This window comes from Nerophis ophidion, linkage group LG17 (assembly GCF_033978795.1).
Source record: "Nerophis ophidion isolate RoL-2023_Sa linkage group LG17, RoL_Noph_v1.0, whole genome shotgun sequence".
Classification (NCBI taxonomy): Eukaryota; Metazoa; Chordata; class Actinopteri; order Syngnathiformes; family Syngnathidae; genus Nerophis; species Nerophis ophidion.
Window position 1 is genome coordinate 32658742 of NC_084627.1, and position 21073 is coordinate 32679814.

Genomic DNA, 21073 nt, shown 5'->3' on the forward strand with positions numbered 1-21073 from the left:
GACTTTTTAGCAGGAATTATGCCCTGCTATGATCGTGTCCTCATTGTTGGAGATTTTAATATTCATATATGCTGTCCCGACACGCCACTGGTGAAGGATGTTTTAAACCTTATAGACTATTTTAATTTGACACAGTTTGTGTCTGGCCCCACACTATGTGGTCACACGCTTGATCCTGTCCTGTCATATGTTCTACCTGTGTCTACCTTGGACATTTGTGACAATGTGCTGTCAGACCATATGCCTGTCATATTTGAGGCCAGTTTTAACCGCCTGACAGCTGGAGCGCTGTCGAGTTTTTAACCTTTCCACTGCTGGTCAGTTTATTATTGCTTTTAACCAAGATTTTTTTACCCTCTGACTCTGTTTTTTCTGACACTGAGAAACTTAGTGCATTGTTTGACTCCACCTGTGAGACAGCCTTGAGCTCAGTGGCTCCTTTAAAAATCAAAATGGCCAAAACTAAATCAGAACCCTGGTTTAAAGAGAGAACCTATGCGATCAGACGTGAGTGCCACAAAGCCGAACGCAGGTGGAAGAAGGACAAGCTTCGGGTGTCACTCCAGATTTTAAAGGACTGTTAGCATCGATATCAGAGCACAGTAAAAGAGGAAAAAAGAGAACATTTGGCAAACATTATTGCCTCCAATGGTTTTGACCCTCGTGTTTTATTCAAAACCATTGACTCTGTTCTTAATGCCCCTCAGCCTACATGCTTGGAACCCTCCTCTGAATTGTGCAGTGCCTTTTTAGGGTATTTTATTGATAAGATTGCCACAACAAGGGCTCTCATTTCTGTTCCGATTAACTACTCTGCTTTTTTTAATCAGTTTGAGCAAGTGACTCTGCGGCAGTTAGAATAATTAACGAATCATATGAAGCCCTCAGGTTCCCTCCATGATGCTGTCCCTCCTACATTTTTTAAAGAAGTGTTTTCTTGCATAGGGCAGCCTGTTCTTAACATTTTAAATAGCAGTCTGTTTTCTTGTGTTGTTCCTACCAGTTTTAAACACGCGGTGGTTCAACCGCTTTTAATGAAACCTGGTCTTGACAGTTCAGTTTTAGGCCATTTTAGACCCATTTCTAAGCTGGCTTTCCTCTCAAAGATCTTGGAGAAGATTGTTTTTACCCAGTTAATTACTTGTTTAGAGGACTGTGATATTTTAGAAGTCTTTCAATCTGGTTTTAAACCCCTCCATAGTATCGAGTCAGCATTACTAAGGGTTTTTAATGACATCCTGAGAGCAACAGATTTAGGTGATCATGTGATTTTAGTTTTACTGGATCTAACAGCAGCATTTGATATGGTGGACCATAATATTTTAATTAACCGCGTACAGCATTGAGTGGGAATCTGTGGTACTGCTTTGAGTTGGCTGAAGTCATATTTGACTAACAGGACTTTCTCTGTAAATGTTGCTGGTTTTGAATCCTCTGTTGCTCCATTGACATGTGGGGTCCCACAAGGCTCAGTTTTAGGACCACTGCTCTTTTCTAGGTATTTACTTCCTCTGGGCTCAATCCTAAGAAACATGATATTTGTTTTCTTTGTTATGCAGATGACATACAAATGTATTTTCCGTTAAAGAGAAATCATGCCTCTTCAATGCAGTCACTACTTGCTTGCCTTGAAGCTATCAAGGCCTGGATGACGCTAAATTTCTTAAATTTCAATGAAAAGAAGACAGAAGTGATAGTGTTTGGACCTAGTGGTACCTTTGAGCTCCCCCTTGTTGACTTTGGCCCCTTAACTTTGCACATTAAGCCCATCGTCACCAACCTGGGCTTTCGTATTGACAGTGATTTTAAATTGGACCGTCAGATTGGCAAAGTGGTGAAAGCCAGCTTTTTTTATTGATGTCAGCTGGCCAAAGTTAAAAACTTCCTTTCTAGGCAACAGTTTGAGACAGTAATCCATGCAGTTATTACATCTCGGCTGGATTACTGTAACTCTTTGTATTTTGGTATTAATCAATCCTCTCTCTCACGTCTGCAGCTGGCACAAATTGCAGCTGCCCGACTTTTACCAAACACAAGAAAAAGAGAGCACATTACTCCTGTTTTAGCCTCCCTCCACTGGCTGCCTTAGTCTTTTAGAGTCCATTTTAAAATTATCTTACTCGTTTTCAAATCCGTACATGGTCCATACCTCTCTGAGCTGCTCCACCTCTATGCCCCCACCCGGTCCCTCAGGTCAGCTGATCAGCTGATCCTGGAGGTCCCCAAATCAAAGCGCAAGCTCAGATGGGACAGAGCCTTCTCTGTTGCGGGCTCCAAACTCTGGAACGATCTCCCTCTCCATGTGAGACAGGCCCCTTCGTTGGCTATTTTTAAGACCCTTCTCAAAACCCAATTTTATTCACTGGCTTTTAACCCAGCACGAGACTTTAACTGTTTTTTAACTTTTAACTTTTTTAACTGTTTTTAACTTTTTAACTGCTTTTTATCCAACAAATTGTTCTTAGGGTAATTTGTATTTGCTATTTCAATGTGTTTTTTACTTCTGTTTTGAATGTTTTTTTTTTTTTTAGTCTGTCCTTTGCCTTTATTTCTTTGTGGTGTACAGCCCTTTGTTCTTTAACTGTGGTTGTTTTTAAATGGCTTTTTAAATAACGTTGGTATATATATATATATATATGTATATATATAGGCATATGTGTATATTAGGGCTGTGAATCTTTGGGTGTCCCACGATTCGATTCAATATCGATTCTTGGGGTCACGATTCAATAATATATCAATTTTTTTCGATTCAGTTCTCGATTCAAAACCGATATTTTTCGGATTCAGAACGATTCTGTATTCATTCAATACATAGGATTTAGCGGCACGCTGTTCACAGAGAGCTTACTAAGCTATATTGACATATGGAGGCGGTGGACCTGCTGCTGCAGTTGCATCACCTCTAAATTGGTAAAAGTTAATTCCAGATTATAAATCATGCTTCTCACCTAGACGGCAGGTTGAGGCTGTAAACCGAGAAGTCAATAAACCATGACATTCAATTTAGACCCGGAGATTATGAGAAATACATAAAAAAAAAAAAAACCGCTCATTTGAGGCAACAATTTTTTAACCCCTCGGGAGGATTATTGTTATTATTATTATTATGATTATTATGATTAATACTTCATCAAACAATTGTTTTATTTTAGTATGCCTTCTCTTCTAACCAGAAATCCTGATCATAATTAAAAATAAAAGTATTTTGGTATTTATTTTCCCTAAATATCCAAACGTACTCATATTCTCTTCATGTCATATTGCGCTTCTTGCAGCGCTGTTATTTTTAGGTTGTAGAGTTTTTATCCCATCAGAATTCAGCTAGCTTATGTTGCCATGCTGTACCTTGTGGAGAAAACTTTAAGAAATCAGCCAACACGCTTCGTCTGCATCTTTTATGATTAGACAAGACGACACATATAATTGCAAGGCTATTTTCAAGAAGGATATTTAAAGAGAAACTACTTTTTGTGAGACCATGTCGGCCAACCCCGGAAGTTCGAATGGGTGTTACTGATTGTGAGTTCAGATATTATATTTGATTATTTTTTTCATGTTTAATATGTTTTTTACAATTAAAATGTTGACAGTATCGCATAAGACTTGTTTTAATTGCTGATGCGGGTTTATTGATTTTTAAATGTACCTAATTGTAGAGCAACAGGCAGCATGGTGGAACATGGGTTAATGCATGTGCCTCACAATACCAAGGTCCTGAGTTCAATCCGGGCTCGGGATCTTTCTGTGTGGAGTTTGCATGTCATCCCCGTGACTGCGTGGGTTGAATGTGAGTGTGAATGTTTTCTATCTGTGTTGGCCCTGCGATGAGGTGGCAACTTGTCTGAGGTGTACCCCGCCTTCCACCCGCATGCACTTGAGATAGGCTCCAGCGGTAGAAAATAGATGGATGGATGGATGGATGTATTGCAACAGTGTGACTGTGTCTTCAAAGATATCCCTGTCGGACAGTATGCTCTAGTATGTACCATTTGGAAACTGCATTGAAGTGTATTATGTATTACACATTCAATTTCTAGTCAGTAATTAATAATCACCAAGGTCATTTTGAGTTGTATTAATGTTTGTAACTACTGAGCAATTGAATAATGACCTTCGTCAGATGCTCATTATTAATAATTATGACCATCTGACAAAGGCCAAACGATTCCACAGCCTTTTAGTGTCCTCTTCTTTTAGCAAAGAAAACAATGAAATGGATGTCTTTGAGCATTCATTAACAGCACATTTCTTTCCCATTTTTGCATATTTCCGGTATCACTGATCTGCTTATCATAGGTCAAGTGCAGAGGAATTCCCCCCACGACGTCATCATATCCTGAACGCACATAAATTGCCAAAGTAATTTTGAGCGATATATTTAAAATTGCCGTTTGAAATTTTGGCATTTTGTGGATATTAAGACATTATTTTCATATACTTTGGGAATTGGAACTATGATGGTTTAGCGACCCAAAAAAATTTCATCAGAAAACTAGAATGTATTTAAGCAAGTGTCCTGGTACTTTAAGGTCAGCAATAACGTTTAAAAAGAGTGTCAGATGGTGTGTTCTGTAAGGACACTACAATACTTGCAAGACGTCACTTCTACAATATCACCGTCAATCACCTGTTGCAGGTAGCTGAGTCTGTATTCATTAAACATGGAAATGATCGCTACTTTTTTCCGGTCTGGTTACTATCGTCTAGTTGGCAGTCGTAGTCATCAGTAGGTGACTGAGGTATCAGTGTCAATGCACTTTCAGTACCTTGAATATAAAAAAAAAAGTGTTTTGCGAATTTAAACCTATTTACAATTTTTTGTTGATGTAGTTCAGTTCATATTCACTATTAACCCATTCCTTTTTCAGCATTTGAACCAGCATATTCGTTAATAACAATTTGATGAAAATGTTGCATGTTTCTTCGGTTTGGATAAGTATTTGACAGTTTGTCTGATTTAAATTGGTGTTCTGTTGTTCCGCCAGAGCAGGTCCTGCTAAAATTGGCAAAGATGGATCATAGTCATTTTCCAAATCTCGTTGTTTAGAATCAGTTTGGTGAAAGGTTTTGAATTCCAGATCTTCTTAGTAAGCAATCTTTTGTATTGTGATGTTCTTACTGTTATTGAATGGAGATTAGTCACTTCAATCAGACTGAATCATTCTTAGTTTGTTTATTTTATTCTTTTTGACAGTCTGGTTGGTTTGATATTTAGTATTTGTCCAGTTTCTTGGCTGTGTTGGAATTGAGCTTTGTCAGATGCTCATTCATCTAGACCGCAAATTGTGGCCCGCAGCTTATTTTTATTGGCCTGCGTCATATTTTATAAATACGGATACCACTCACCAGCCCTGTCAAAATATATATTTTTTCAAATCTTGTCATCCAGTCTACATTTGCTCAATGATCTGTTCCTTTTCTTCATTCTCCTTCTTGAGAGTTGACATAGTATATTGCTTTCATCCTTGACAATAGTCTAGAATAAATCATGGTGATGTTAACTCTGATTTTTGGCTGCCTCCTCCTGTAATTTATGCATTCTATTATTGATCTCTTTTATCATCTCCTGTTCTGAATTCTCGAATCATTTGTTTGTGGTCAAGATCTGTAGTTAGTTAAGCACCAAAACAGTCCAAAACTAAGATAGTGAATGTGGTGCTCAAGCAGCAAATATCAACGTCAACACGGAAGGGTTTGTTTAATATTTAAAAATATAACAGATTTCAACCGAACCCTTTCCAATTAAGACATTTCAAAGTCCATGTTATTTTTATCCTCAAAGAACAGTTTCTGCATTTTTTTTTTTTTTTAAGTTAGGTTTGATTAGGTGTGTTTTGATCAGGGTTGTATGCGGCCAAGTCCGATCATGGTCAATACCGATACCTATTATATTATCAAATATATTAAAGGGGAACTTTTTTGGGAATTTTGCCTCCCAACCACAATCATCAAAAAAGACATGATGAATTGTGTTACATGTTTTTCAATGCATGCTAAATATTAAATACGTGCGATCGAATGGAGCCTGAAGGAGTCACTCAATTCTGCCTATGAAGGCCTTAAAAAAAGTGTATTTTTGCATCGTTCTCACCAATTCTGGGTCCTAAATGGCAGTCAAAGTGTACCAACTTGTCGGATTACATACTCAGCCATCTACCTCCCAGGTGAAAGGCATGATTTATATTCTACAATAAACTTCCAAGGAGCAGGGAAGCAAGAAAGCAGCAGACCACTAAATATTGGGGGTCACAGTAGTGATCCTGGCGCCGCTATAAATAGTTTGTCTGCGTTTGCGCCTATCGTAACAATATCAGTAATACTTGGTTAATATTCAAGTCGCAAAATGTAAATGGAGTATTGTTGGTGCTTTTTGAATGGCTATTTATTTTATTTTATGGACAAAATAGATGATCTCCCATTGGCTCTGCTGTAAGCCGACGTTAATTTTCGTTTATTTAATATTTACAAATGCATAAAAAAAAAAAAAAAAAATTGCTTGTTCAATTTTATAGGCAAAACTTGGTTGTGTCCCTATTTAAAGGTTAATTTGTTCAACCTTTGCCCGCGGCTTTGTTCAGTTTAAAATTTAGGCCCACTCTGTGTTTGAGTTTGACACCCCTGACTTAAGCTGTGCATCAGCCAAGGATGGGAAATAATTCCACCTGAAAAGCTTCAAAAGTTGGTCTCCTCAGTTCCCAAACGTTTACTGAGTGTTGTTAAAAGGAAAGGCCATGTAACACAGTGGTAAAAATTTCCCTTTGCCAACATTTTTGCAATGTTTTGCTGCCAATAAATTCTAAGTAAATGATTATTTGCAACAAAAAAAAGAGTTTCTCAGTTTAAACATTAAAAACCTTGTCTCTGCAGTCTATTCAATTGAATATAATTTTAAAAGGATTTGCAAAGCTGAGTTTTTGGGAAATGCACTCACAATGGGTTATTCTAAGTTAAGTTAAAGTACCAATGATTGTCACACACACATTAGGTGTGGTGAAATTTGCATTTGACCCATCCCCTTGATCACCCCCTGGGAAGTGAGGGGAGCAGTGGGCAGCAGTGGTGCCGCACCTGGGAATCATTTATGGTGATTTAACCCCCAATTCTAACCCTTGATGCTGAGTGCCAAGCAGGGAGGCAATGGGTCCCATTTTTGTGGTCTTTGGAATGACTCGGCCGGGGTTTAAACTCACAACCTACCGATCTCAGGGCGGACACTCTAACCGCAAGGCCACTGAGTAGGTTAGTGTGTATCGGTCCAATACTGTGAGGGATAGTGCTGGCCATACCAATACTGATGCCGATACTTTTTTTTTTTCACAATATTCAAAATCACCAAAATAATTTTTATTTTTAATTCTTAATCAATACATAATAATTAAACATAAGCAAAAGCTACTATCTTCTACTCCTTAAATCCTCTGGTGTTCTTCTGTGTCCAGGTAATTTGTTTCTGGCTTTGTAAACATTAACAAAACGGACAAATACATATATTTTTTTATCCTAAATATGTCAATCTGAAGGCACTAGTTTTGATCTTAGACTACCCATGGTATAGAACAGGGGTAGGGAACCTTGGCTCTAGAGCCAGATGTGGCTCTTTCGATGATTGCATCTGACTCTCGGATAAATCTGAGGTGACACTGCTTAACCAATAAGTAATGAATAATTCCACTTGTAATCAAAGTGTTAAAAATAACGATCAAAATAGAAAACATGCTCATGCATTTGAATCCATCCGTCTTTTTTTCTACCGCACTTGTTCAATAAGTTGTATTAAGGGTGAGAAGTGATTTATTTATTATGGGTTAGTTTGGGGCTTGCTCTCCTGGGGGTTCTTCGGACCACCAAGCACCGACATGAGAGCCTGTTTCAGGGTTACAATATTTTTTTATTTTTCAATAAGTCTCTCAGTTGGTTTCCAGCAATTGTCTTTTTCTTTCGTTCTCGCTCGCGCTCTGGCTCCAGCTCCAACCCCATCTCTACTCCTGGCTGCTGCTTATAAACAGAGCGACAGGGGATGAGATAACAAGGCCCAGGTGGGCCATCTACGCACCTTTCGCTGATTTCGAGGCTGGTCCTGGCAACACCCTGCTTCGATGCAGGCCACCCCCCCACAGTTAGCTTCAGAATAACAATGTTATTACAAAGAATAAGAGACCTGTTATACTGTATGTTGGTCTTACTTAAAAATGCACACGTTTAGTTGTGTTCAGTGCTAAAAAATATTTAATGGCTCTTACGGAAATACATTTTAAAATATTTGGATTCTTGGCTCTCGCAGCCAAAAAGGTTCCCGACCCCTGGTATAGAAACTACTCATATATGAATCAATCCGCTCTTTCCTTATGTTTAAGCTTGGTGCCATAATGTTTGTGTAGTTGTTCTATTTCACTCTCTATGGACTCATATTCATTTGTTTATTTCCTATTTATAGTTGCTTACTCTCTGCTGTTATGCGGTTCCATTTACATTTATTTGCCATTGCTAGGCACTTATTTCTTGTGGTATTTCAAGCAAACTTAGTGGCTAGTACGGCGATTAGCATGGCTTCTGGTGTACTCCTGCTTGCTCTTACTTGGTGTGTAACATGTACTTGTTAGAAATGCAGTTTATTTGCAGCGATGGTGGTAATTTATCGGGTTGTCTGTCTATCAGTTCGTTACTTAGCAACATAACTGAATGCTATGGGCAGATTTTGAGGAAACTTTCTGGAACTGTCAGAAATGGGATAAGGAACAAGTAATGAGACTTTGGGTGGGATTTGGAACTTTTCTACTTAAATTTATGCTACAAGTCTGCACTTCTCTCTGCATGTATGGTAGTGTCCCTGCCTCCACCTCCAGAGAGCAAAGCATGTGGGTGACTGACAAGAGGATTCACTCTTTGGGAGAAAGGGCCTGGAAAAGGTCTGCGCTCTCCGAAAACTTTTTTTAGTTAATTTAAGGTAACGTTGTGTATGAACATACATGCTGAGCTGCGAGCTGCCTCTGTCCGCAGGGGGAACAAAAATAAACTATCAAAAAATGTTTTTCTGATTGGCATTAATCCGAATAATTGGTGGATCACAAGCTTTTTTTATGTACACAAATAGATCGATACTGATCTGCAGCTGATCAGTCAGATCATCTCATCTGTTTGTGTTGTTTTGTTCTCCTGAACTGATTTTGTTCGGAAGAAAAACAATTCTTAATGGGAAATTTTTCAGCAAATGACATCTCTCTTTCTCTCTCTTGTTCAGAGCCTGGTTTGAACCGAAACTTGCAGTTTCTCCAACGTCCTTTGAGGGTGACCGCTGTGCTGGGAACTGATGCTGTGCTGGAATGTTCCACTTCTGGATACCCTACTCCAAGCATTCTGTGGCGAAGAGGAGAAGAAGTGATCCAGACTCGGTTTGTTTGTATTTTTATGACATACATGCGGAAACGTTTGCACATTTCAGCTTATAGTTCCGAGTATTTGCACCTGGATCTGATGCACAACTTAACCCATTTTTCCTGTGAGCTAAAGTTTCATAACATGTGACCAACAGGTGTGTTGTTTCATAAAGTTGATTAATAAAACAATAATTAACAATTAATATATAATGCTAGTTTCATATTATGTAGGAGAGGTTTTACCTGTGCAGAAAGCATTTAGAGGTGAAAAACCACAAAACCACAGACGCTGAACAAACATTGGTAATAGCCAGGATATCCATTCGGAATGTCTCGTAGAAGAAATAAACTACTAGTAAGTACAGGTAGCACAGGGGCGGTATAGATAGGTTGGTAAAGTGGCCGTGCCAGCAACTTGAGGGTTCCAGGTTCAATCCCCGCTTCCGCCATCCGAGTCACTGCTGTTGTGTCCTTGGACAAGACACTTTACCCACATGCTCCCAGTGCCACCCACACTGGTTTAAATGTAACTTAGATATTGGGTTTCACTATGCTAAAGCTCTCTGAGTCACTAGAGAAAAAGTGCTATATAAATATAATTCACTTCACAGTAGTACCAGTTTATGACAGAAACGGCCCTTAAACAATTGTTAGTGATATCTGCATGTGCGTTGGCCCTGCGAAGAGGTGGCGACTTGTCCAGGGTGTACACCACTTTCTGCCCGATTGTAGCTGAGATAGTCACCAGCGCCCCCCGTGACCCCAAAGCGGTAGAAAATGGATGGATGGATGGATCTGCATTTGCAGAACCCTAATGAACTAAAGTAAAATGGCTAACCCAGAAGATGCAAAACCAGGCTGGAATTGTCAGAGAGAAGAAAGAAAATGCCTTTAAAATTCTGGGGTAAAGCTTTATAGACAGCAACAAAAATGTGCTTTTACTTAAGAGATGGAAAGTTTGGAGTAATAAGTGACCTGCTCACAATCCTAACATACACTAACTTACTCTAACACTAACCCTCTAACTAACCCTAACATCATCTGAGAAGATCAAAGCATGTCGTGACTTTTTCATTTATGACATAAAAGATGATGACAGCTGCACAATATACTCAGAATTCTAAAGAAACATGACAATTAAAAGTGGAATTTTGCCTATTGCTTACAATCATTCTGAGGGACAAGAAGATAGATGTATTTTTAACACATTCTAACTCACGAATAAACGAACATAAAAGTCAGCTGTCAATAGAATATATAGGAGGTCCTCTATTCAAAGTTAAAGTACCACTGATAGTCACACAAAGACTCGGTGTGTTGAAATCTTTTCTCTGCATTTCACCCATCTACTTGTTCACCCCCTGAGAGGTGAGGGGAGCAGCAGCGGTGGCCGCGCCTGGGAATCATTTTGGTGATTTAACCCTCATTCCCAACCGTTGATGCTGAGTGCCAAGCAGGGAGGTAATGGGTCCCATTTTTATAGTCTTCAGTAGGACTCGGCTGGGGTTTGAACTCACGACCTACCCATCTCAGGGCGGACACTAACCACAAGACCGCTGAGTAGGGAACAGAAGTGTAGATAGAACATGTTAAAACAGAAAGTAAGCTGATATTAAATAGAAATTAGCAATAAATAATAATTCATTTTCTACCACTTCTTAATAATGTTGACAAAATAATAGAATGGAAAATGACACAATATGTTACTGCATACGTCAGTACACTAATTAGGAGTCATTGTTTGTTTACTTACTACTAAAAGACAAGTAGTATGATCACTATTTTCTATAAGGACTAATTTGCAATAAAAAATATATGCTTAATGTACCCTAAGTAAAACCAATAATGCCATTTTTTATGGTCCCTGAAAAGTAACGAAAAGTATTGAAATAATGTTGTTACCGGTCCCAAAATATTGGTATCAGTACAACACTATCCATCTTCTTCCGCTTATCCAAAGTAGGGTTGCGGGGGAAGCAGCCTAAGCAAGGAAGCCCAGACTTTCCTCTCCCGAGCCACTTCGTCCAGCTCTTCCCAGGGGATCCCGAGGCGTTCCCAGGCCAGCCGGGAGACATAGTCTTCCCAACGTGTCCTGGGTCTTCCCTAGGGAGGCATTTGGGTGGCATCCTGACCAGATGCTCGAACCACCTCATCTGCCTCCTCTCGATGCGGAGGAGCAATGGCTTTACTTTGAGCTGCCATCCAGGGGAGGAAACTCATTTCGGCCGCTTGTACCCGTGATCATGTTCTTTTGGTCATAACCCAAAGCTCATGATCATAGGTGAGGATGGTAACGTAAATCGACCGAAAAATTGAGAGCTTTGACTTCCGGCTCAGCTGCTTCTTCACCACAACGGATCGATACAGCGTCCGCATTACTGAAGACGCCGCACCGATCCGTCTGTTAATCTCACGATCCACTCTTCCAGTGTGAGCTGAAGATGCTGGCTAGATGAAGCCATCAGTACCACATCATCTGCAAAAAGCAGATACCTAATCATGCAGCCACCAAACCGGATCTCCTCAACGCCTTGACTGCGCCTAGAAATTCTGTCCATAAACGTTATGAACAGAATCGGTGACGAAGGACAGCCTTGGCGGAGTCCAACCCTCACTGGGAATGTGTCTGACTTACTGCCGGCAATGCGGATCAAGCTCTGACACTTATCGTACAGGGAGCGAATCGCCACAATCAGACAGTCTGATACCCCATACTCTCTGAGCGTTCCCCACAGGACTTCCCGAGGGACACGGTCGAATGCCTTCTCCAAGCCCACAAAGCACATGTAGACTGGTTGGGGAAACTCCCATTCCCCTTCAAATACCCTGTCAAGAGTATAGAGCTGGTCCACAGTTCCACCACCAGGACGAAAACCACACTGTTCCTCCTGAATCCGAGGTTCCTCTCCAGTACACCTGAATAATCCTTACCGGGAAGGCTGAGGCGTTGTGATCCCACGATAGTTGGAACACATCCTCCGGTTCCCCTTCTTAAAGAGAGGATGTCCAAGCGATGCTGCAGAGTCTTGTTAAACAAGACAACACCACAGCATCGAGAACCTTTAGGAACTCTGGGCGGATATCATCCACCTCTGGGGCTTTTCCACCAAGGAGCTTTTTAACAACCTCAGCAACCTCAGCCCCAGATAAAGAAGAGCCTACCACAGAATCCCCAGGCTCTGCTTCTTCATAGGAAGACGTTTTGGTGGGATTGAGGAGGATTTTGAAATATTCCCTTCTCCGACCCACAACATCCACGGTAGAGCTCAGCAGAACACTATCCTCACCATACACGGTGTTGACAGTGCACTGCTTCCCCTTCCTGAGGCGGCGAATGGTGGTCCAGAATCACTTCGAAGCCGTCTGGAAGTCGTTTTCCATGGCATCCCCGAACTCCTCCCAACTGCTGAAGCTGCACACCGCTTGGCCTGTCGGTACCTGTCCCCTGCCTCCGGAGTCCTATGAGCCAAAAGAACCCGATAGGACTCCTTCTTCAGCTTGACGGCATCCCTCACCGCCGGTGTCCACCAACGGGTTCTAGGATTACCGCCGTGACAGGCACCTTGCGGCCACAGCTCCAATCAGGCGCCTCGTCAATAGAGGTGCGGAACATGGTCCACTCGGACTCAATGTCCAGCACCTCCGTTGTGACATGTTCAAAGTTCTTCCAGAGGTGAAGTGAAGTTAATTAGTGAATTATATTTATATAGCGCTTTTTCCTCAAGTGACTCAAAGCGCTTTACATAGTGAAACCCAATATCTAAGTTACAATCAAACCAGTGTGGGTGTCACTGGTAGCAGGTGGGTAAAGTTTCTTGCCCAAGGACACAACAGCATTGACTAGGATGGCGGAAGCGGGGCTCGAACCTGCAACCCTCAAGTTGCTGACACGGCCGCTCTACCAACCGAGCAATACAGGTGGGAATTAAAGTTAAAGTACCAATGATTGTCACACACAGTAGGTGTGGTGAAATTTGTCCCCTGCATTTGACCCATGAGGGGAGCAGTGGGTAGCAGCGGTGCCGCCCCCGGGAATCATTTATGGTGATTTGAAGCTCTCTCTGACAGGAGACTCTGCCTGACGTTCCCAGCAGACCTTCGCAATGCGTTTGGGCCTGCCAGGTCTGTCCGGCATCCACCCCCACCATCGGAGCCGAGAAAGCTGCGCCCCTCTCTTCACCCGAGTGTCCAAAACATGAGGCTGCAAATCTGATGACACAACTACAAAGTCGATCATGGAACTGCAGCCTATGGTGTCCTGGTGCCAAGTGCACATATGGACACCCTTATGTTTGAACATGGTGTTTGTTATGGACAATCCGTGACAAGCAAAAAAGTCCAATAACAAAACACCACTCGGGTTCAGATCCAGGCGGCCATTCTTCCCAATCACGCCTCTCCAGGCTGCTGGAGCCTATCTCAGCTACAAACGGGCGGGAGGCGGGGTTCACCCTGGACAAGTCGCCACCTCATCGCAGGACCAACACAGATAGACAGACAACATTCACACACTAGGGCCAATTTAGTGTTGCCAATCAACCTATCCCCAGGTGCATGTCTTTGGAGGTGGGAGGAAGCCGGAGTACCCGGAGGGAACCCACGCAGTCACGGGGAGAACATGCAAACTCCACACAGAAAGTGCCCGGGATTGAACTCAGGACTACTCAGGACCTTTGTATTATGAGGCACATGCACTAGCCCCTGTCCCACCGTGCTGGCATATATATGTATATATATATATATATATATTTGTAAATTGATATACACAGAGTATATTTCAAATAATTTTAACCCAATGTGGCCCCGAGACAAAGTTTGCCGAACCCTGGTCTATAGCAAAAAATTGAGTTTGTCAATGCTTTTAAAGATCACTGTCATCAAAATTGTGACATACGGTAACTAATCTGGTAAAAGGCCCGCACTTGTCTTAAATGAGCCAATAGCAGTTGGTAAACCGGCGAGTGTACAACATGAGAACAGAAAAAACATTGCAGCTCTTTTTCCCGTAGGAATAAGAAGCATTCTTTGTTGGCGGGAAGCAATCTCATCATCAGGAGCGTGACTGTCGATGACTCCGGCAGTTATAGCTGTACAGCTACCAACAAGAACAACAACATCACTGCAAGTGCAGAACTGAGTGTGCTCGGTGAGAACTTTCTTTATATGAATGTGTGATCCGTACTGTGGTATGTCTGCATTAAATCTGATATCAATATGAGACATAATTGAGGGGACTGGCTGGGCCTGACAAGGTAGGATGACATTCCACAAAGACAAAACAATGTGGGGATTGGGAACACAATATATCCGGTTCTTTGATGGGATGACCCTGATTAGCCAAAGGTGACAGTATTTTATATTCTTGGTATTCCACATACCGTATTTCCTTGAATTGCCGCAGGGTATATACTATGCACCTGCCTTGAATTACTGCCGTGTCAAACTCGCTTCCCAAAATATTTAGCGCTTGCTTAGTATTACCAACTCGAGATGTCACGTATGACATTTCCCCTGTCATCGTTTTCAAAATGGAGGAGGCTGATTTCAATACCGGTAATTTGAAATCGCATAATGGGAAGAAGATTAAGAGCTATTCAGTAGGATTTAAGGTCCAAGCTTACATCACACTCAATTTTTTACTGCATACCTTTGGTAAGTGCCGGAGTGAGAAGAGGTTTTAAAATAATTAGCGAATGCCTACTTTTACCGCATGCCTTTCGTAAAAGCCGGAGTGAGAAGAAGTTTTAAAATAATTAGCGAATGCTTACTTTTACCGCATGTTCTTGGTAAGAGCAGGAGTGAGAAGAGGTTTTAATTTAATTAGCGCCCCGGCGGCAATTCAAGGAAATACGGTAAATTTACTAAAAAAAAACACCACGATGACTTATACGGACAGAATGAGAAAAGTGCCAAAAAACTGTACTTTGCTGTCATATGACCACATCACATTCTCCATTTGGCTGGGTGTTATCAAACTTCCAACTCTACATCTGTCTTTTAAAGCTTTGAAATGTCATATTCCATCACAGCAAATGATGTTACTAATGCTTTACTTCAGTGGTTCTTAACCTTGTTGGAGGTACCGAACCCCATTAGTTTCATATGCGCATTCACCGAACCCTTCTTAGTGAAAAATAAAATGTTTTTTTTTTTTTAATTCAAGACAAAGTTATGTGTTTTTGGTAGCACTTTAGTATGGAGAACATATTCTAAGTAACAAATATTTAATTTAGAGGTTTTTGGACACTAGGGGAACATATTCTAAGTAATAAAGACTTAATTTGGAGTTATTTGGTTAGGGTTAGGGTTAAAGGGTTAGGGTTTAAATGAGGCCATGCCTAGATAGGCAATAATAAGTAATTAATAATGACTAGTTAAGAGCCAATATGTTACTAATTTGCATGTTAATAAGCAACACTAATTAACACTCAAGTGTTAACATGTTTTATTACTGGTGGACAAAAGGAACCGTGCATGAACATCACCATGTTCAAACAACAAAACCGACACAGTGCATAAACTCACAACAAATTACATTCCTGCAAATCAGTGTGACTTCTACTGTTGCCTTATCCATAATACGCTGAGAGGTAGAAGTTTTTATTGACACGATGAATCGGGTGTGTTTTGACCTCGGCCGAACCCCTGATGCCGACTCACCGAACCCCTAGGGTTTGATCGAACCCAGATTAAGAACCACTGCTTTACTTGCTGACTGTTGCCACTTATCACAGCTACGATGGAAAAAAACACCTGTACAGTCACGATCAAAAGTTTACATACACTTGTAAGAAACATAATGTCATGGCTGTCTTGAGTCTCAAATATATTGTACAACTCTTATTTTTTGTGATAGAGTAATTAGAGCACATCTGTGTTTGTCACAAAAAACATTCATTAAGTTTGGTTCTTTTATGAATGTATTATGGGTCTACTGAAAATGGGACCAAATCTGCTGGGTCAAAAGTATACATACAGCAACATTTGGTTACATGTCCCTTGGCCAGTTTCACTGCAATAAGGTGATTTTGGTAGCCATTCACAAGTTTTTGGTAAGCTTCTGGTTGAATTTTTGACCACTCCTCTTGATAAAATTGGTGCAGTTTAGCCACATTTGTTGGTTTTTTGACATTTTTCTTTAACATTTTCAACATGTTTTAGTCATGACTTTGGGGACACCATTCTAAGACCTTAATTCTAGCCTGATTCAGCCATTATTTTACCACTTTTGACATGTGTTTGAGGTCATTGTCCTGTTGGAACACCCAACTGCGGCCAAGACCCAACCTCCTGGCTAATGATTTTAGGTTTTCCTCCATTTTCATTGCCCCATTTAGTCTGTGTAAAGCACCAGTTCCATTGGCAGCAAAACAGGCCCAGATCATAATACTACCACCACCATGCTTGACGGTAGGGATGGTGTTCCTGGGATTAAAGGCCTCACCTTTTCTCCTCCAAACACATTGCTGGGTATTGTGGCCAAACAGCTAATTTTGTGTTCAAACTGACATCACATGGACAAATATAAGACCAGGAGTGGGCATTACGTCGATCGCGGAGGGTGTGTCAGTCGATCTCACGCAGGCATTAAAAAAATAGACATAATTAATCTTCACCAAGACTTCACTTTTGTCAGTTGTTTGACATTCTCGGCACCCGAGGATCTTGTGAGATGACGTTGGCTGCTGCAAGCTCATTATTAAGAAAAATATCACTTACAGGACGGAGAGAAACACTTTTTATTTCAACAGACTCTTGGGCCGTACCTGTCAAAACTCTAAAGATCGACCGCAGAGTTCCTGTCTTCACCATAAAAGACCTGCTTCATCCTGCCTGTGCTAACAAAATAGGAGTCTCAGAAAGCTAGCGTGCACAAGCTAACAAGCTACGGAGTTTGATGCCAATGTATTTATCCAGCGCCCTCAGCGACCGCTCCCTCACCTCGCTCGCCCACACACTCACTGATGTCACTCACCTGCTGCCCAACATTAAAGGGCCACACACACATATGCTACTCTCTTAACAAAATGTTTAAAAAGGAGTATGCAAGTTGGACAAATGAGATGCCAAATCCAACCACTTTCATGTGGTAATGGCCAGAAAGGAGGACTTTTTTTCTCCTCCATTTGAAAATGCGGACGTTATCAACACCACTGTCTGATTCCAATCAATGCAAGTCATTAGAGTCAGGTAATACACCAACTTATATTCTTGTCTTCATGAAAGAAAGGACTCTATATTTATATTTGTTAAACATGCTTGAATTATCATTAAACACCAACTTGTTAACAAAAATGTCCCTTTCATAAATAAATAAATATAAATTATAAATATGAATGGAGTACATCTCCTCAACTTGGTCTATTGAAAAGTAGCTCGCCTGCAGAAAAAGTGTGAGCACCCCTGGATAAGACCTTCTGGAAGAAAGTTCTGTGGTTAGATGAAACACAAATTTAAGTAGTTTATGGTGTTTTTGCTTTTGTTGATTTTATATTGCTTAAACAATTTTATGATAATAGAATATTTTAAATATTTAGATGATATTGTTGCCCTGCCTTCTTGTGTTTGTCTGTTGATTATAATTGTCAAATTTTTCAAGCGAAATCATTTAGTGATCCCTAATTTTTTCCAACTAAAAATCTTGATGTCAGTATTGGTATGGCAAATACTGTCCCTGTAACTACAAAGTATCGCACTGGTACCTTAAAGGCCTACTGAAACCCACTACTACCGACCACGCAGTCTGATAGTTCATACATCAATGATGAAATATTAACATTGCAACACATGCCAATACGGCCGGTTTAGTTTACTAAATTACAATTTTAAATGTCCCGCGGAGTTTCTAGTTGAAAATGTTGCGGAATGATGACGCTTATGTTGACGCATGCTTGTGACGTTATTGGTTGGAGCGGACATTTCAGCTCAGCACCACTCACGGCTAAAAGTTGTCTCTTTTCATCGCATAATTACACAGTATTTTGGACACCTTTGTTGCTGAATATTTTGCAATTTGTTCAATTAATAATGGAGACTATGAAGAACAATGCTGTTGGTGGAAAGCGGTGGATTACAGCAACCGGAACACAGCCAGTGTTTCTTTGTTTGTTGTGAAGCTTTAACACAGAGCGGTCAAGCGAATATGTTTCCCTACCACATGTCAACCAATTGTGATATTAAGTCGGCTCTTACCGGAGACTTCAGCGGATTATGCGACCTCCTCTTGCAGGTGTCAAAAAGGCAGCTGTGATCTTGGCTCCCTTATTGGCTTCTCTCAGAGACACTGGCGTTCACCGCAGCCCTCCGTCTGAATCGCTCCCACTGCCGCCGCCTGGAGCCGTCACCTTTTTTTTTTTTTTTTTTTTTCACTGCTTCACTCTAACTTTCCTCATCCACAAATCTTTCATCCTCGCTCAAATTAATGGGGAAATTGTCGCTTTCTCTGTCCGAATTGCTCCTGCTGCTGGTGGTTATGATTATAAACAATGTGAGGATGTAAGGAGCCATCACACCGGTGACGTCACGCGCACATCCTCTGCTACTTCTGGTAAAGGCAAGGCTTTTTTATTAGCGACCAAAAGTTGCGAACTTTATCGTCGATGTTCTCTACTAAATCTTTTCAGCAAAAATATGGCAATATCGCGAAATGATCAAGTATGACACATAGAATGGACCTCCTATCCCTGTTTAAAAAAGAAAATCTCATTTCAGTAGGCCTTAAATGTGTAGTATTACCCAATACTATTTTACTTCCCAAAACCTAAAGTTTTTTATGGCTCCTTTTTTCAAATAATTTAGTCAATAGCACTTACTATAAATAAATCATAAAATGCACAGTTAGTACATTAGATCGTACTAACTGATTTCCCTTATGGATGATATGAATTGGCAGCATAGTTCCCTGATCAGATTTGAGGGGGGGAAGTGTTATATTTATAGAAAAACCCAAACAACACGGTGTTCTGTAAACTGTGCAAATTAGAAATAAAGTTTCACAGCGGCACCACTGCATTGCATGAGCACTTAAAAAGGCATCAAGTTATTCTCCAGGATGGCGTAAGAATCACTGTTGAACAGTTCTGTCATTTTTTGGGGTTTTACCCACTTAACAACATCCATGTGAGGAAAAGCGTTGGTCTATATTGGGGGATTTCATTCATAAAATGTGTTCAAAAAAGTTAGTTACAAATATAAATTTAGTTTACAGATTAATCAATTAGATGGATTATGGAAATGAAACAGAGAGAACAAATCATATTCATACTTCTGCTGGCTGATGTTCTGTTCACTATTTATATTCTTTCCAAGGAAAGAGAATCACATCCAAAATAAAATGCCATAAAATATCCAATATAAACCAATCTGTTTGCTTCAGGAGGTGTTATGAATGAAATATGTTTGTATTTATCGTCTGACTGCTTCTCAGCAACTGCTGGCTACAGACTGAACTATTCAGGCGTGCAGAGACACCTCAGCAGCAGCTGATCTGTTGATTTAATAAAAGGCAAACCCAAACTCAGCCCAAAAAACCACACAACAAATATATTCCACACCTTATTAGTATTCTAGTCTGATTAGCCTGAGGCAGATATGCCCGAAGCAGTTGTTCACAATTTCGCGACTGATAAAAGTGTGTACAAATAATGACAAACACATAAGTGGTTCATACCACCCTATTTAAATTAGGTTTTTGCGAGTATACCGGCTGTCACAATGGAGACATCCATTTTCCCATCATATGGTTCAACCGGTGGAAGTTCCTCATGCTGTTGACATGCAGCTCACAAATACTATATGAAGCACCGTTTTTAGGCTATATTAAGCGCAATCTAGACAAAAAAAACACTTTTCGCATGCCAGAGGTATGCTCTGGGAGAAGCTGCGCTGTTGTGATGCTGCCTCTGGACCATCCTGAAAAATTAAAATGCATATTGAAGTATAACATTATATTGCTGAATATATCCATCCATCCATCCATCCATCCATCCATCTTCCGCTTATCCGAGGTTTGGTCGCGGGGGCAGCAGTCTAATCAGGGAAGCCCAGACTTCCCTCTCCCCAGCCAATTCGTCCAGCTCCTCCCGGGGGGTTCCCGAGGCGTTCCCGGGCCAGCCGTGAGACATAGTCTTCCCAACGTGTCCTGGATCTTCCCTGTGGCTTCTTACCAGTTGGACGTGCCATAAACACCACCCTGGGGAGGCTTTTGGGTGGAATCCTGACCAGATGCCCAAACCACCTCATCTGGCTCCTCTCGATGTGAAGGAGCAGCGGCTTTACTTTGAGCTCCTCCCGAATGGCAGAGCTTCTCACCCTATCTCTAAGGGAGAGCCCTGCCACCCGGCGGAGGAAATTCATTTCGGCCGCTTGTACCCATGATCCTGTCCTTTTGGTCATAACCCAAAGCTCATGACCATAGGTGACTATGGGAAAGTAGATCGACCGGTAAATGTAGAGCTTTGCCTTCCGGCTCAGCTCCTTCTTCACCACAACAGATCGATACAGCGTCCACATTAGTGAAGACGCCACACTGATCCGCCTGTCGATCTCACGGTCCACTCTTCCCTCACTCGTGAACAAGACTCCTAGGTATTTAAACTCCTCCACTTGGGGCAGGGTCTCCTCCCCAACCCGGAGATGGCACTCCACCCTTTTCCGGGCGAGAACCACGGACTCGGACTTGGAGGTGCTGATTCTCA

At 41.2% G+C, this 21073-nt stretch overlaps 1 protein-coding gene across 2 annotated transcripts in view; it reads left to right on the top strand.

Moving 5' to 3' along the window:
• Window positions 1-21073, top strand: part of dcc (DCC netrin 1 receptor) — an 803111-nt gene that overhangs the window by 280560 nt on the left and 501478 nt on the right. For both annotated transcript variants that reach the window (XM_061876767.1, XM_061876768.1), the window contains exons 4-5: window positions 9242-9392; window positions 14387-14523. In XM_061876767.1, the coding sequence (XP_061732751.1) occupies window positions 9242-9392; window positions 14387-14523 (288 nt within the window). The remainder of the gene's footprint in view (window positions 1-9241; window positions 9393-14386; window positions 14524-21073) is intronic.